General features: G+C 39.5%; 1 protein-coding gene across 1 annotated transcript in view; it reads right to left on the reverse strand.

Annotated features, from left to right (window-relative positions):
- Positions 1–15,388, reverse strand: part of LOC115378015 (COP9 signalosome complex subunit 1-like) — a 40,989-nt gene that overhangs the window by 12,592 nt on the left and 13,009 nt on the right. Inside the window, exons 9-12 of the mRNA XM_030078126.1 lie at positions 9,679–9,773; positions 8,432–8,537; positions 8,150–8,230; positions 4,348–4,485 (exon numbers count right to left, since the gene is read on the reverse strand). Of these exons, the coding sequence (XP_029933986.1) occupies positions 4,348–4,485; positions 8,150–8,230; positions 8,432–8,537; positions 9,679–9,773 (420 nt within the window). The remainder of the gene's footprint in view (positions 1–4,347; positions 4,486–8,149; positions 8,231–8,431; positions 8,538–9,678; positions 9,774–15,388) is intronic.

The following is a 15,388-nucleotide window of genomic DNA, read 5'->3' on the forward strand; positions in this document are numbered from 1 at the left end:
TGTGACTGGAAGGTTGCTGGTCCAAATCAGCCATGAAAAATCTGGTAGGGTAATTGAACAAGAAATGCTCTCGTCCTTCAGTTGCGATCGGGGTGAGTAACGCAGTAGATAATCAATCATCCAGTGTAATTAGTCAGCAGCCAACTGTGGTTATACTACACATCTAACAGTATAATGGCTTGATCACCCAAGACGTTTTTAGAGATGACAAATAAGGATCGGCGTTGAGAACAGGTTTTGAGTTGGAACGAGTTCCTATTTTAAAAGACCCAGGACATCATTAAGAAACGCAACTTTAAGTTCTGCTCATCAGCTCCTATAACAAATTTGGTCCTGCACATTTCCTGTAGTGGACACGTCTCCATGCATGGCATGTGGTCTTGCATAGGCGTGCGGAACAAAAGATGCTTCCGTATCAGCTGGTACTGATGGTGCTTAAACTCCAGTAAACTGAGGTAAAAGCACGCTGCCACTGTTTGGCACTTACTTAAAGTTGTCTGAATCTGAATCTGAACTTTCTGCCAGGAAAAGATTCAGTGCTGTTACACAGTATGAGGGCAGTCAGCTGTAGCAGACTGTCCAGTGTCAAATGCTGTGGGTTCTGGCTGGCAGACATCTTTTGCAAAAATCTCCAAAGTAACTTGACAGACAGAATAAGTCATGATCATGATGTTCAGTTTTATTCCAACAGGGACAGCAGGCAAAACAAGCCATGCTCGTTTCATGGGTTGCTGTGTTGTTGTGAATGTATAATGGTGCATTCACTTCCTCAAGGCACAGTGCTGCCCATTTGATCAAAAGATGTTTTATGCTGAAGATATTACATTCCTTTTAAAAACAGTTGAATCTCCTTCATTTAGGTGGGGAATATGTACAGTGTATGTACTGATATGAGTTTTGTTAACAACCACCATGATATGGTATAATTCTGTATTTTTGTGTTTGCAAATATGATAGGGATTCTATATGATAGCATCTAACTGTAGTTAGGTGATTTGTTCATATAACGTTTCAGAGAGGACCACAGAACTAGACAGGTTTTGCTTTCAATCGTAATTACATTTTTTTGGTTTGTTTTTACTCAAATAATATGAAAAGAATCATAACCAGGACTTGATACAAACAAGAATTGCAAACAGAATGCAAAAGAATCCAAACAATACCCAACCCTAATGACGAAAGCCAGGTTACACTGCTACAAAGGAGAGCAACCTGCTGATGATCAGCTGTCTGTCAGTCAACCAGCTTCTGTTTACTGTGCTAGCTAGATGAAGGCTACATTCACACGGCCGCTGAAAGTGACCCAATTCTGATTTTCTGTCTGCCTTGTTCAAATTAATATTTTACAACGTTTACAATAAGAATGCTGCTGAACAACAAAAATGTCATTGGCATAAGTCCAATGACAGTGGTGTAGGCATTCAGTTCTTACATTCCTGCAGTCTGTCGGCTGTTCAGGCTGAAGGCAAGAGGGAAGAAAACGGCTTTGACTGAAGCTCTTTTCCATGTATCTAAAACTTTGCCACCTCTATTGTTGCTGCTCTTATCCATATTTTGTTTTGACCCATCACTCTGCTGACACTGAGTGAATAATGACGCTCTGACAGTGATATGAGTGTGCTCAGTGGCGACAGCAACAAAAAAACACATCGACTCTGACGTGCGTGTTCACACACCAGGAATCAGACACAAATTTGATTTAGGAATACATATGAAAGTGATGAAAGTGTCACATTCAGTGTGTTTCTCTTCTGCTCACAGTGACATAAAAAAGTCCGATCTGTGTCCCATTGGAGACTTTTTGTTGGATGTCTGAACGCAGCCTAAGATGCATGCATTACAAACACTAAAAACTCAGGACAAAAAGCTACCAACAAAGAAAGCCTCCCTCTGCTGCTAAAAACACACCTTGTCTAATCAGCCCTTAGACAGCTGTACTGGGCAGGTAAGAACAGCAGAGAAAAACAGCAAAACAAAACAGAGGTCAGGCAACTTGCCCTGGAAAATCAACGATAAAATAAATGATAAAAAAAAATGACTCTATAGAATAAAGGGAAAAATTACTGAATAGAAGGGGTGATTATGACAGGGATGATTTTCTGGTGGAGCACGAAACCATGATAGTACACATAATGGAGCTGAAAAGTGGTTTCCAAAATTAATCACACTCAGTTTCCTTGGTTTAAGCCATAAAGAGCTACAGAATTGTCTATCGTTGTTTTCATTTTCAAAGCCTGAATGTCAGAGGGTGAAATCAGACATCAAGCCCATCATTAGTCAGGTTTTAGGGTCACTATCCTGGTATGCCGGGCTTCAATGTGGCGCCAGCAGCAGGAAAGTGAAGTAATCAATGTTCTGTCCAGTTTGAACTGAGTCATGGTATGGCAGTATTTAGCTTTTCCATCATGCCAAGCAAGCAGCAACAGGGGTGTGGAGACAAAGAGAACCTTATGAGCTTTGCAAGTACACCATGTTTGACACCTCTGATATGATTCAGTCTACGATGCCACCAAGGAGACGCTTCAGTCATTGTCCCGTCTGTCAGGAAATTAACCAAATGCAAATACCACACCAGACAGCGGGCCAAACAGATCACAAATACATTAGCATACTAAGCTCAAAAAGATCTGAGGCCATGTGCTCTTAATAAGGGACAATTTGTCAGACTCGCCTGAGCTTCATTTTTTGACTTCGAAGATTCATTGACCTTGTTAAAGATGTAACACCTGCAAGAGCAAGATTTTTGTAGAAATTTCTTTTCTATTAAAATATTTAACTTTACAAAAGAAACTGTCCTGTTTTTGGTCAACTTGTGGAATCTGTTAAATAAACCTAAAGCACTTATCTCAGCTTTCAAAAGCAGATTTAGAACACACTGAATATAAAACATTATTGGCACTTTCTCTCTTTAGAATGCACTGATGAGGTGAATCCAGGCTGAAACCATTGTGATTTTTTGATTTCCTTCACTACATTGTATATTACGTTGTGTATTCTGTGCTGACTGACATTTTGTACTAAGTGCTAAAAGGGATAGTTCACCCATTTTGAAAAACAAAAAAAACAAAAAACACGACTACACGACTGACTTTCATGTTTTATCTCAGTTCTTTATGGTTAATTTATGTAAATAAATATTCTTTTACTTCCGCAAAACTCGTCTAGTCTCCCATTTTTGTTCCAGCCTAAGAGCCGGGCTGTGACAGTCAGCTATCCCTTTAAGCACTTAGTACAAAATACAGTAATACAAAATACAGTAAGTGCTTAAAGGGATTAAAATAAACATTCGCATAAGTGCTTAAAGGATTGAAATAAATGAGCATAAGTGCTTAAAGGGATAAGCATAACTGCTTAAGGGGATTTAAATGAACATTTGCATGGCACGCGCATATAAATCTATCAAACTTTATGTTAGCTAGTTAAATCTATCTTTTTTCTTGTTCTTGGGCAACGTAATCCTATCCTCCACCCTGTTTGTCACTCTGCCTGAGGAGTAAACACTTGCGTTGTTGGCCTAAACAACATAGTCACTGACTGAGTGTCGCCTCCTCCAGTATCCATCGTTCAAAATAAAAGCCCTCTAGTGTTCCATAAACAGTCGAGCCGTATGCTTGGTTCTGGTCTAGTCTTGCTTATTTAGTTGTCATGACTTCGCAAGTGACTGACACCTTGTCACTGTTCCAGCTGCTCATTCTCAAAGTGGAGAGAGAGCAGACATAATAATAGACATAATAATAATTAATAATTTAAAATGTTCTATAGTGGAGACACTGGTCCTACATAACATCTAAGAAAAAGTGAAACTATCAAATTTTTCAAATTGGGAGAACTATCCCTTTAAAGCCTTGTTAGACACAGTGAACGTCTAAACAGCAGATTCTAAAAAATCACATATGATCTCAGTATGAGTCCATATTTTGCAATGTTTTCTGAATTTAAATTAATTTTCATAACAGAAAACAAAATGCACATTAGTTGTGTCAATGACGGCTAATGTGTAGCGGTTCAACTAATTGTGGCGATATCACACCATTAACACTGGAACCTGAGTCAAACAAACCATGAGCAAAATGTGTTATTCTACCCCTGTGGTTTATTTTAACTGCACTGGAGGAGAAGGGACTGCAAAATGATCACAGTGTGTGTGTGGGTGTGTGTCTGACTGTGTGTTTGTCTACTATCTTTTTGTGTGTGTCGCTGTGTGTGATCTGGTGCTCCAGCTGTGCGTGGGCATGTATGTGTATGTGGCTGCTGAATGTGTTCACTGCCTTGCTGCGACGGTTGATTAAGTTAAGCCATCAGTGATCGGTGTGTGTGCGTGTGTGTGTGTGTGTGTGTGTGTATTACCTTGCTGTGAGAGTCGATGCGTGCATTGATGAGGCCTTCGAGTATGAGCTGTGTGAGCTCATCCTCCAGGGCACCCACAGTGGTGTTGAAGGCCTGCGCCATTTTAGTCATGTCTGCTGACACGTAGGGGCTGAAATACTGCAAACACACACACACAAACACACAAACACACACATGTCACCAATATTTCTGACACTAAAATCCATATATCTGTTGAGCTGTAAAATGAAGAACTTTCAACTGACTCTAAGACACTGGCTTCAAAAAATAAGAATACATAGAGCTTCTGTGAAAAACTCTTCATCAGTGGACACTAGTGTGTTAAGATATGGAGTCTGTGGAGCGGCTGGACTTTTTTGTGGACACAGCCAATCACATCTTCTTGTTTCCTCTTTCCTTCAAGTTTCACGAACAATCGCTACACCTGGGAAATGCCAGTTCTCTACAACCTTTAAGGACAATACCAGTGATTTTGAATGCCTGGCCCATTTATGTCAACAAACCAGTTTGAAAAACAGTGGGGGTACTAAAGATTTCATATTGTACAATCCAAATTTCTCAATTTGAAATTGAATTTTTGGTTGCAACAGCCACCGCATAATGATCTGTTTCTGTGATTAACAAAGTCCTCAACATTCATAAACTACAGAAAAGTTAATGCTGTGGAAAGCAAATGTTTCAACAGGGGCTATGTTCCACTGGACGGAGGGTTTCACTCAGAACACAACTTGCTGCTTTTAGGAAGACTAATGTGGACGATTTTATTACAGCGATGGAATACTGGTGTGAAGAAAGTTTGAAATTCATTTTCATATCACAGTGGAATGGACCGAAGCCGACAGCTGGATAAAAGGTAGGAAAAAATGATACCACAGTTCTAGAATATGACTGCTTGCTTTGGGACGAGATTAGCAGAAATGTTTTTATACGGTTTGTAGACCTGAGATGCTAAACATGCAAAATCACTCGAGACTGACCGACAGCAGGAAAAAAACTTCTCAAAAATGATGCTGGGAGAATTGTTGCATTAATAGTTGGGGTTTTCAATACTAACTTATTAGCAATGTGAACTCATCGAAACAATTTAACATTTTGAATCCATATGCTGACAGTCAGACTAAAGTGATCCACCAATCAAGCTGATTATAGTGTGCACAATTATACGGTAATACTGAGCAAAGCCTATTTATGGGTTTCAAGTAAAAGTGATAAACAACTGTACCTGAAAAATGCTGTAATCATGACAGCAAAGTTAAATTACCGAAGGTCAACAGGGGGTTGATGGGGCCAGCCTGTGTTCCCTTGAGACTGTCAGATTGAGTAACAGTTTCATAATGGCTCTTTAAGGTACCGACACATCACTTTCCTCATCAGCGGAACCTATCAGTGTTGCTTTAGAGCTCTATATTGTTTGGATGTCATCTTGTCTCTAATATCACATATTGATCTGGCCTAGAAAGGCAGTCAGGCTCGAGGTCTACTAAAGTGCCTGATATTGATTTAGTTTAGCACCAGTTTGGGTAAGGCAACACAGTGATGAGGAGCCCTGCCTATATGAACACAACAATCTGACCACAGTGGAGCTAAAAGGTCATGGGGATAGTTCTCCCATTTTGAAAAATGTGATATTATTTCTCTTGCCCCTTAGCTGTTATGTAGGACAGTAGTGGTGCTATTTTAAGTGTGTTTATTTTTCAGAATGTTAGCTGGGGGGAAGTCCACCTCAATGGCAGGAGGCTAACAGTTAGCATTTGGAGCTAGCATCCAGCACTCACTAACAATGAGAAGAAGACAGCACCACTAGTGTCCTGCAGAACAGCTAGGAGGAAGAGAAATTATATCACATTTTTCAACATAGGTGAACTATCCCTTTAATCCAAAACAAGTTGATGATGGTGTAGCTGTATTTACTGACTAAAAATCCCACTACCATCTGGGTGGGCTGTGATTGACAGAGGTGTAAACATGTTACCTCCTGGTTTGCAAGCCCAATCATAGGTTGATGATGCATGACCTGTTACATTGTAGGTAAGAAATCCTAACCTTAGTGTAACCATATTCCATGTGATGTAATAAATTACCAATAAACGATCATCTCTTGGACTGAACACTGGACTGTCTGATGTTCACAGTTCGTTCATTCTTTTATTCATTTTCCGAACCGCTTATCTGTAAGGGGCAATGACTGAATGAGGTATGTTTGTAGTGTTGTAGTAAAACCTGCTCACTTGGCAATACAAGTGAGCAGTACACGCTGTGGCCACTGCAGTAGGTTCACCTGCACAATCTAATACAATTCAATTTAACTGTTCTGCCATAAAGTTTCCTTTTCTGCTGCCTATATTGCTCAGCTTTTCTTGTTGTCACAGTAATAGAGGTGTTCATTCACTTCTATGTTTGACATTGAGCTCATAGTTAGTGCTACTGTTGGACTGGACAGCATTTTCCTGAGAGGTATTTCTAATACTCTCTCATGTATATAAATAAGGAGGACAAAAAATTAGAAACACCTCTCAGTATAATGCAGTCCAGCACAAGACCTCTGCAAACGACAACCTCAATAATAAACATAGAATTAAATTTACAAAGTGTCAACAAAACCTGTAAGAGTGTGCTCTAATTATTCATTCATTATTCATTCAGTGTCGTTTTGACTGAATCTGCCCAAAGTCAACACCTTGACATTTCAATATTTTCAAAACTGTATAAATATTCAGCAACAGATTTGCATTCCTTTTTTTTTTTTTTTTTTTTTTTTAGGATTTTTTTCATGACATTTCTGTTTCATTTGATAGAGACGGCAGAGAGAGACAGGAAAAGCAGGGAAGAGCGAGGAGCTGACATGCAACAAATGGTCCGGGCCACATTTGAACTCAGGCGGCTGCGATAAGGACTAAGCCTTGATCTGGGCGCCCCTAGATTTGCATTATATTATTGCCATGTCTCTCAAACAGAATTCACACCCTCATGGGCACTAAAACCACTGACACCATCGATAGTCATCTGGAATCGATCAATATGTCTCATTACAATCAATTCAAGTTGAGAGCATCCAGTGTATAAGCAGTGTCGTATTGATCAACTGCACAACAGATGGTCTATCTAACTGTATCATATCAATCAAGTCAGAGGGACTAACTGGACCTGATCCAGTTTTTTAAAAATGCAAAGTATGAGGGAAACTAAAATATGTATGCAGACAGATGCAGTGTGTTTCATACAGTCTTTACCCCAAGACGCATGCTGCTGCTGATAGCATGTCAGTGTTGAAACCTGAGCAAATTCACATGATTTCATTCAAATCCACGGGAAAAAAGGTGATTAAGACACCAGAAAAAAGAAAACAAAAAGTAAATTACCTGAAATGAAGCAACAAAAAGCCCAGACAATTTGCAAACAAATATTTTTTTTAAATTACAAAAAATTATATTTATAATTATTAAAATTATATATTTAAAGGTCAGATCAGTGATGCTGGATCAGTGTCAGAATTTTTGTGTTTTAATGCTTGTAAAAGCTTCAGATGCCTTTCATCTTTCATAGGCATTTGTTAGAAACCTGAGGAAATTCACTTGATTTCTTTCAAATACATGGATATAAGGCAATGAGCATGAAATTAGTAAAAAGTTACAACAAAATGACTCAAAATTTGTGAATAAACTACAAAAATATAATTATCAATTTATAATTATTATAAATATATATTTACATGAAATTACGCAAAAAATACAAGAAAATGATCACAAATATTTGTTCAAAAAATTAACAACCACCAAATAAATCAAATCAAAGCATGTATTACCTGTATGAGCGCTCTGTTTCTGATCTGAGTGTAGAGGGTCCGCACATGAGGAGCCAGGTACATGTCCAACAACAGGTTATCCTGCCAGGCCCAACACATGGCAACATGGAAGCTGTCAGTTCATATGCTCATTTTCTGGTCTAGCTAAAATGCTTCAGAAACTCTATTAAACTATATGGGGTTATGTACTGCTGGAGGAAATCGTATCATCCATTCACATTGTATTCAATGAGAAGATTCTGTTTAGTGTGGTGCTTTCAGCTGTACTGATTTAAACTATACCTTGATTTCATCCAGCATTTTGAGGCAAGAAGCATACTTTGATTCATAAAACTTAAAGATGATGTCGCGGACCTGGGGCTCCAGCTCTAGGAATAATTTAAAGGAGCTGGAAGAGAAAGCAGGAGGAGGAAATGTAATCAGCATGGCATACACACAGTGAGATTCCAGAATAAACAAATGTGAGAATATAAACAGGGCTGACAGTGGAAAAAAATCCTGAGCCTGAACTTTCTTCTGCTGATATGGGGTGGGTTGATATGTATGCGACAAATGTCATCATATAACATATGTACATTATTTGAAAATAACCCTATTAACTATCTTGTAACTATCTATTTCCACATTGCTCCCATTCTCCTCTATCCAAGCCCAGCGTCATTTATTCTTAACGCCCTTATCGACATCTTTGCTGTCTTCCCCGGGCTTCATGAACCTGCGGTCCATCCTGTGGGTTGCAGTCCATCACTGTAGGCTAACGAGGCTCACTTTCAACGGCACATGGAGCGCCTGATTGTCAACACCCAAGTCCCGCCCCGGCCCTACTTCTGATTGGCTAGTAGGCCTTTTTTTTTTTTCGCAGTCATGCCGGTACGCCGGAATGCTATCAGCCCTGTATAAATGTTAAGCCAGTAGACACACAATACATAAACCTGCAAGAAAACAGCAAATACCGTAAGCCTCAATTAAAAGCTGAGTGCCAATTCCCTTTTATTGGCAGAGTGTGGCTACATGTTTTGACAAATAAACACTGGTTTCTATTAGGAGCTGGGTTACACTAAACATTCAAATCAAAATTATGGAGCGGCTTTTCCACCTCTTCTGCCAATGAAAAGCACCTTCCTCTGAGCAGCAGCTGTGGGTTTTCCCGTCCTGTCCCATCAGAATCACAACACTGGCTGAGGTACCAATATGTTTTAGACTTTATAATTCTCAATCTGATCCCTATCGAGCTCCAATTAACCTGCTAACAAACAAACAGACGGAATGGCGTCCAACTCCATTGGCGGAGGTAGAAATATGATCTGTGGTCCAATATCCTAATTTTCCAGTAAAGTATTTTGATTGCTTTTTTTCTAGAATTGGCTAAGAATTTTGTGCAAAAATAAAAATGGAAGGTCCCCAATAGAGGCAGGTTACTTTTGATAATTGGAGCAAATAAAAGTGTAGGGCTAATAACTGAGGCTATAAGGTACCTATATGCACACACACACACACACACACACACACACACACACACACACACAGACCTGCTGGAGATGACATTCCTTTGTAGCTCCTGTCTGTCAAAGGTGGCGAGGGCACACATGCCCCCGTAGACAGCTACATTACTGGGAGACAAGAGCTGTAAGACAAGACATGCATCAAACATCACACATTTCAAAACAAAGAAAACTCCACCAAGGAGGCTACCACCAAAAACAACTACATTTGTTTTTGCTGTGTGCCAGAGATGGACAGAAAATCTTACAAAGACAAAGAAAAACTCAAGGGAGGCTATGGAATTGTTTTCCTTTGTTGTATTTATTGGTAATATGAGAGTGTTTATTGGATTACAAATTTAGTTTAATTCATTTAATATAATAATTAATTTACTCCACCACTGGAAGACAATGAGCGCTTCATACAGCAATGACAACTAGTAGTTCTGCTGCATGTTTCTGATGAAGGTGCACACCATTACCCTCTGAATAATATCAAAAATTTAAAATATGGCCATTAGTTGCCCTTCAAGCACTCTTGAATTCCTTTCCTGTAAAGCTAGTACCATACTGGCCCAAATAATGATATTTTTATCTGGAAATTACATCTGACAAAATGAGCTCATTCCATATCGGCGAACTTTATGCATTCAAAACAGCAGGTGGTGCCGAGGTGCTAGTTAGCATCAGCGGTGAGGATGATGTTCTGTGGGAGGAGCCGGTAGAACGCGACAGTGATGATGTCGAGAATTAACACAGCGACGCAATGAACCTCTGTGAAGAACAGTCTAAAAAAAAAAAAAATGCCAAGAAGCTGAGGGGCCAAGTTGTGTCAAATTGCCAAATTGCTTGTAGCCAAAAAGTCAGGTTTCAAGAAGTCCATTTATTTCTATTTTCTTTTCTTTTTGTCTCTCTTTTATACAATCTGGGCTGTGTTTCTTTTTTCTCATTCAGATTTGAAGAATGTTGCATACCAGTCTATTACACTACATGTTTCATGTTAATGTACTGTCTGGATTGTTTCTGACTGATCTAAAAATGCCTACCTTTCTTCATTTTTTAATTTTTGACAAATGAAAAGACTTTCTTTATATAAAAATATAATCATGGTTGTCTTATATTCGAGCCAGTACAGTAATTATTAAGTCTCCTGCTGGCAAACTGCAGCCTGTGGCTATTCATTTCATTACCACAAAATGGTTGGAGGTGCTAACAACTGATAATTATTCCTCTCAGAACACTCTTGTCTCGTCACCTGTATGTACCTCTGACTGATTTTTTGACCTTTTGAATTTACATTTCTAGCCCTCTGCACCCCCAAATTCTGACACATTTTTAGAGAATACCATTAATTATGGAAGAGCTGTGCTGCTTTTTGTGACAGCCGAGGACACACCTGAGTGGGTGGAAGAGTTAAGAATGATTCTGAAATACTCTTGGATCTGAAAAATTAAACAGCCTTGTACTGAATCTGAGCAAAGGTTAGAGTGAGCATGAGAGCGAATGAGTGTCTATGTCTCTATTTATTAACTCCATCTACATATTTTTATGTCTATCAGTCTAGATAGATAGACAGACAGACAAACAGAGATAGATAGATAGATAGATAGATAGATAGATAGATAGATAGATAGATAGATAGATAGATAGATAGATAGATAGATAGACAGATTCATCAAACATCAAATGTTGAGCTGAATGTCTAACAATCAATCTGGATTCTAGCACATTCCACTTCTGTGTTTTTTTGGAGGTTGCCAATCTGTGAAAGCTTTTTGTCTAGCTGACATTCAGATTCCCAGGTTCACTCTGCCCTATCTCACCTTAAAAAAAAAAATCATAATGGTGTTCACATACAGCCTTCAACTGGAGCTGTTAGTGGGGGTCAAACGGCAGACTGCACTCAAAACATAAATAGACTATTTTGACTGCCAGAGCAGACTCGGTGGAACTGCTATGGTGCACTTACACGTACTGTAACATGACGGATTTTCTCAACAAGTAAAGGCTCAGACTACAGGAGTTTTGGGCCAAATTAACCCCAATTCAACCCTCCCAACAATCCGAGGAGAAGTCTGGTCTCCTTAGTCGGTACCAGTGTTCAGTCCAGATTATCGGGTAATGTGAAGGGTTTATAATAGCTCAAAGACTCATCAGGGCCTTTCCGAGTTGGACCATGACAGCCCACAACAAGCTGTTGTACACCCGTACAGTACACATGGAGGAAAGGCTTGTTCATATGTGGCAACTGCCCTCTGGCACAACAATAATAATAAAATCCTATAGTTTGTGATGCGCCATTATTTTCTAATCCTTCAGTGTGTGCATGTTTGGGATTAGAGAGAAGAACATCTGTGAAGATTCTTCTTATGTGTGTGTTGCTTCCCGATTTCAAAATCAGTTAGGATTTCCTGTAGTCTGGTCTAGGCCTAACCAAATAACCGGAGAAATTGCACATCTTAGAATGATTTTTCCCTTTAATCTTATTAAAACTGAACTCTAAAATGTTCAAAGGATGAGGCCTCTAAAGGGACATTACACTGCTGCTTTGTGAATAATATACTTTGTTGATAGGCTAAATAATTTGTGATTTGTTGATTACTTATTAGTTTAGAGGTTGACACACTTAAAGCCCCAGTATGTTAAGATTATTTTGAATTTAACTCCAAAGCTTAGTTTAACGGGGGCACACTTAGTAAGTGTGTAGTATGAGTCAGTCTCACTGACGAGCAATACAGCAATTCAGAGCAACCCCTATTTAACTTTTTCCTTCAAGCCTCGCCCCTCCAGCCCATCAGAGAAGTGTTAGGGGAAGGAGTGTGTCCTCTGCGTGTCAATCAATTTTGTGTACGTGCTTCAACTGTCACAGCAGAACAGTATCACTTCAACACCTGTGGCAACAGCAGAGAAGGATGTCTAGAAGTTTCCCATTCCTGCCTTACTGAAAACAGCAGAGTTTGAGAAGAAGCCCATCATAAGGACTTTGGATAGAAAGATAAAGAAATGAAAGGAAACTGATAAATGCGCTATAGTAATAGAATATTATACAGGTGCCGCTTTTGGAGTAAGATCAGAGAAGAACTAAACTTCCACAGCTGAAGTGACCGTCCTTCTGCTTGACTGGTGACTTTTTGACATTGCTAGTAGTATCTCTGCAGGAGTGAAAGACAAGCGACTGTCTTTTGCTGCTAACCGGCTAACCTTACAGTTATGAAAAATAACATCTTTGTAGCCCAATTGTTCAAACATAGAGCCATGGATGCTATCAAACCTGTCTTAGCTATTGGCTAACGTCACCCCAGCAACAACTTAACGTAGGTGCAAGAGACGAATGACTCTGTCTGCTGGTGTGAAGTGATACAGGAAGTGCAGAAATTACCGGATCTTTCTAGCTGCTAACAGGAAAAATACAGCTTTAAACAGTAATGTGAGCAAAACTATCGTTCATGTGCATGTGCAGTTAAAGATGTCATAAAATGGACTCTTACTTTCTTGATTTGAAGTATTTCCTGTTGAAACAGGATGTCTGGGGGGGCATAGTGAAGGGAAGGATCATTCACAAGTGCATACCAATAGGATATTAGCTTGGGAGAGACACAGTTTTATTTGAAGGAATAGGTGTTTCAAGATTTGTGAAGGTTTTATTGGTTGAAATTTTGATTTACACCCATTTTCACCCATTAGTGGATGATGTCACTATTTAAGATGCTCTGTTTTACAAGAAGTAGAAGTCATGGGAGGTCATTTCAAGGGGACTCGATTTAAACTTCACCTTAAACAAATATTGTGCAACTGTTAGACTGCCACTGATTTCAAATCAAAGGCACCCACGGCTGATATTTTCATTTTGGTGCTGTGAATTGTGACCCAGCAGTGAGGGGGACTATCAGTAATATCATCTCTAGAGGAGAGGGCACCAGTGAGGTTGCAGCAAAAGGACTGTCAATAAAATTCAGAGTAGACTGTTTATATGTAACATGATGGAGCTCTGTTGTGACACAGTTGGGATCAGACAGAGTGCTCACTAGACCAACATCAAATTTTCAAGGCCAACACAGATCAGCTTCGCATGTGGGTGATCCAAGTGGCAGTGAGACAGAGGTTGTTTGAGTATTGAGGACTTCAATACTCAGAAATCCCATGAAGCAACATCAGTAAACTGCACACAACAGCTTCATGTTTACCAATGGCTGGCCTGTGCTGCTTTATTCCACAGGATGCCAAAGGGTTCAGAGAGGCAACAAAATTGATGTTCCTGAGACCAGTTTTCTCAGGATTTAGAGCTCACTGACTACCATTCAGGAGACACTTATGGATTTTACTCTCAGATTTTGATTCACTGCTTCCTGTGGGTATAGATTTCCCAACAACAGAATTTAATTTGGGGAAGTAGAGAGAATCTACAGTTTCTCAGTCAGTGGGGAAATGTTGCTATTATCTGTTTACAGCCCTGTTTTGTAATTTAGACTGTGACTGACATTTAGCACATTTTGCTGTCTAATTAAGTTAAGAATGAGTTTATTGGGCATTTTCAGTCTACGTTCTATGCAAAACAGAGAAGTGAAAACAAAACTGAAGAAATTTAAAGTAAGGCACACAACAGAGAAACTGCGCATGCATATGTACTGGACTCATTTAGATTGTATTTTGTGGTCCAGAGTAATATGTCTTATAAACTTTTGTCACTATGTCTAAACTAATTTCATACTTAAACCTACTTTTCTTCAAATTTGTTTCCAGGTGCTTTGCATAGAAGTGGGAATAACAACCAAAATGCATTTTGAAACTAGAAATAGCTCAAGTTTCTGAGGAAATTTTAAATGTACTTGCCTAAGTTGCCGAACGTGTGGCCATGTGTTAAACCACAAAATGGTCGCTAGGACATCGGCAGGTGGTTACAATGGTGTTCCGGGTGATTGCTAGGTGGTTAATTTGGCTTTTGGAGTAGTTGCTATAGTGTTTGCACAGAGTTGCTATGATGTTCCTGGTGGTTGCCAAGGCATTGCTAAGGCATTGCTATGGTGTCTGGGGTTTTTTTTATTTGGTGGCTAAGGTGCTGAGTGGTTGCAAGGTAGTTGCTATGCTGTTCCTTATGGCTGCTAAGGTCCTGGTAGGTGGTCACTATGATGTCTGGAGATGTTGCTATGCGGTTGCTTTGATGTTCTAGGTGGTTGCTACGGTGCTGGTAGACAGTTGCCATGGTGTTCCTGATGGTTGCTAAGGTGTTGCTAGTCAGTTGCTATGGTGTTATGGGTGGTTGCCTAGGCATTGCTTGGCTGTTGCTATGGTATTTGGGATGGTTGCTAGGCACTTGGTACAGAAAAGGAGAGCTATGAGCCTTGTGTGTATCTCTGTGTCAGTGGGAGGGGACCTGCTTAGTGTGTACTGGGTCGCAAAAAATCAGACTTAAACTGCAACTGTGACAACTTGGTAAGTAAGTTTTGCATTCAATTTGAAATGGGCCAAAATTACGTGTAAACTTGGAATTGCAAAAAATCACGAAGTGGGAATGCTTAGAAGAGTAATAGCCCATTTTTCGCAATCAGACTGCATGTTTTTCATGTTTGGTGTATGGGGTAACACCGGAGTTACGGTGTTTGGTGGAATAATAAGCATACAAGAGAATAAGATGTGTTGCCAAAGGCAAAAGGCTTGAATACTTTTGCAAGGCACTGCAAAATCCTGTCTAGAGCAGTTTTAAAATTGACCATTTTTATACCAAAAAAACCCATCAAAATGTTACTTTTGGCTTGGTAGG

Source organism: Myripristis murdjan, chromosome 19 (assembly GCF_902150065.1).
Source record: "Myripristis murdjan chromosome 19, fMyrMur1.1, whole genome shotgun sequence".
In the NCBI taxonomy this organism is placed as follows: Eukaryota; Metazoa; Chordata; class Actinopteri; order Holocentriformes; family Holocentridae; genus Myripristis; species Myripristis murdjan.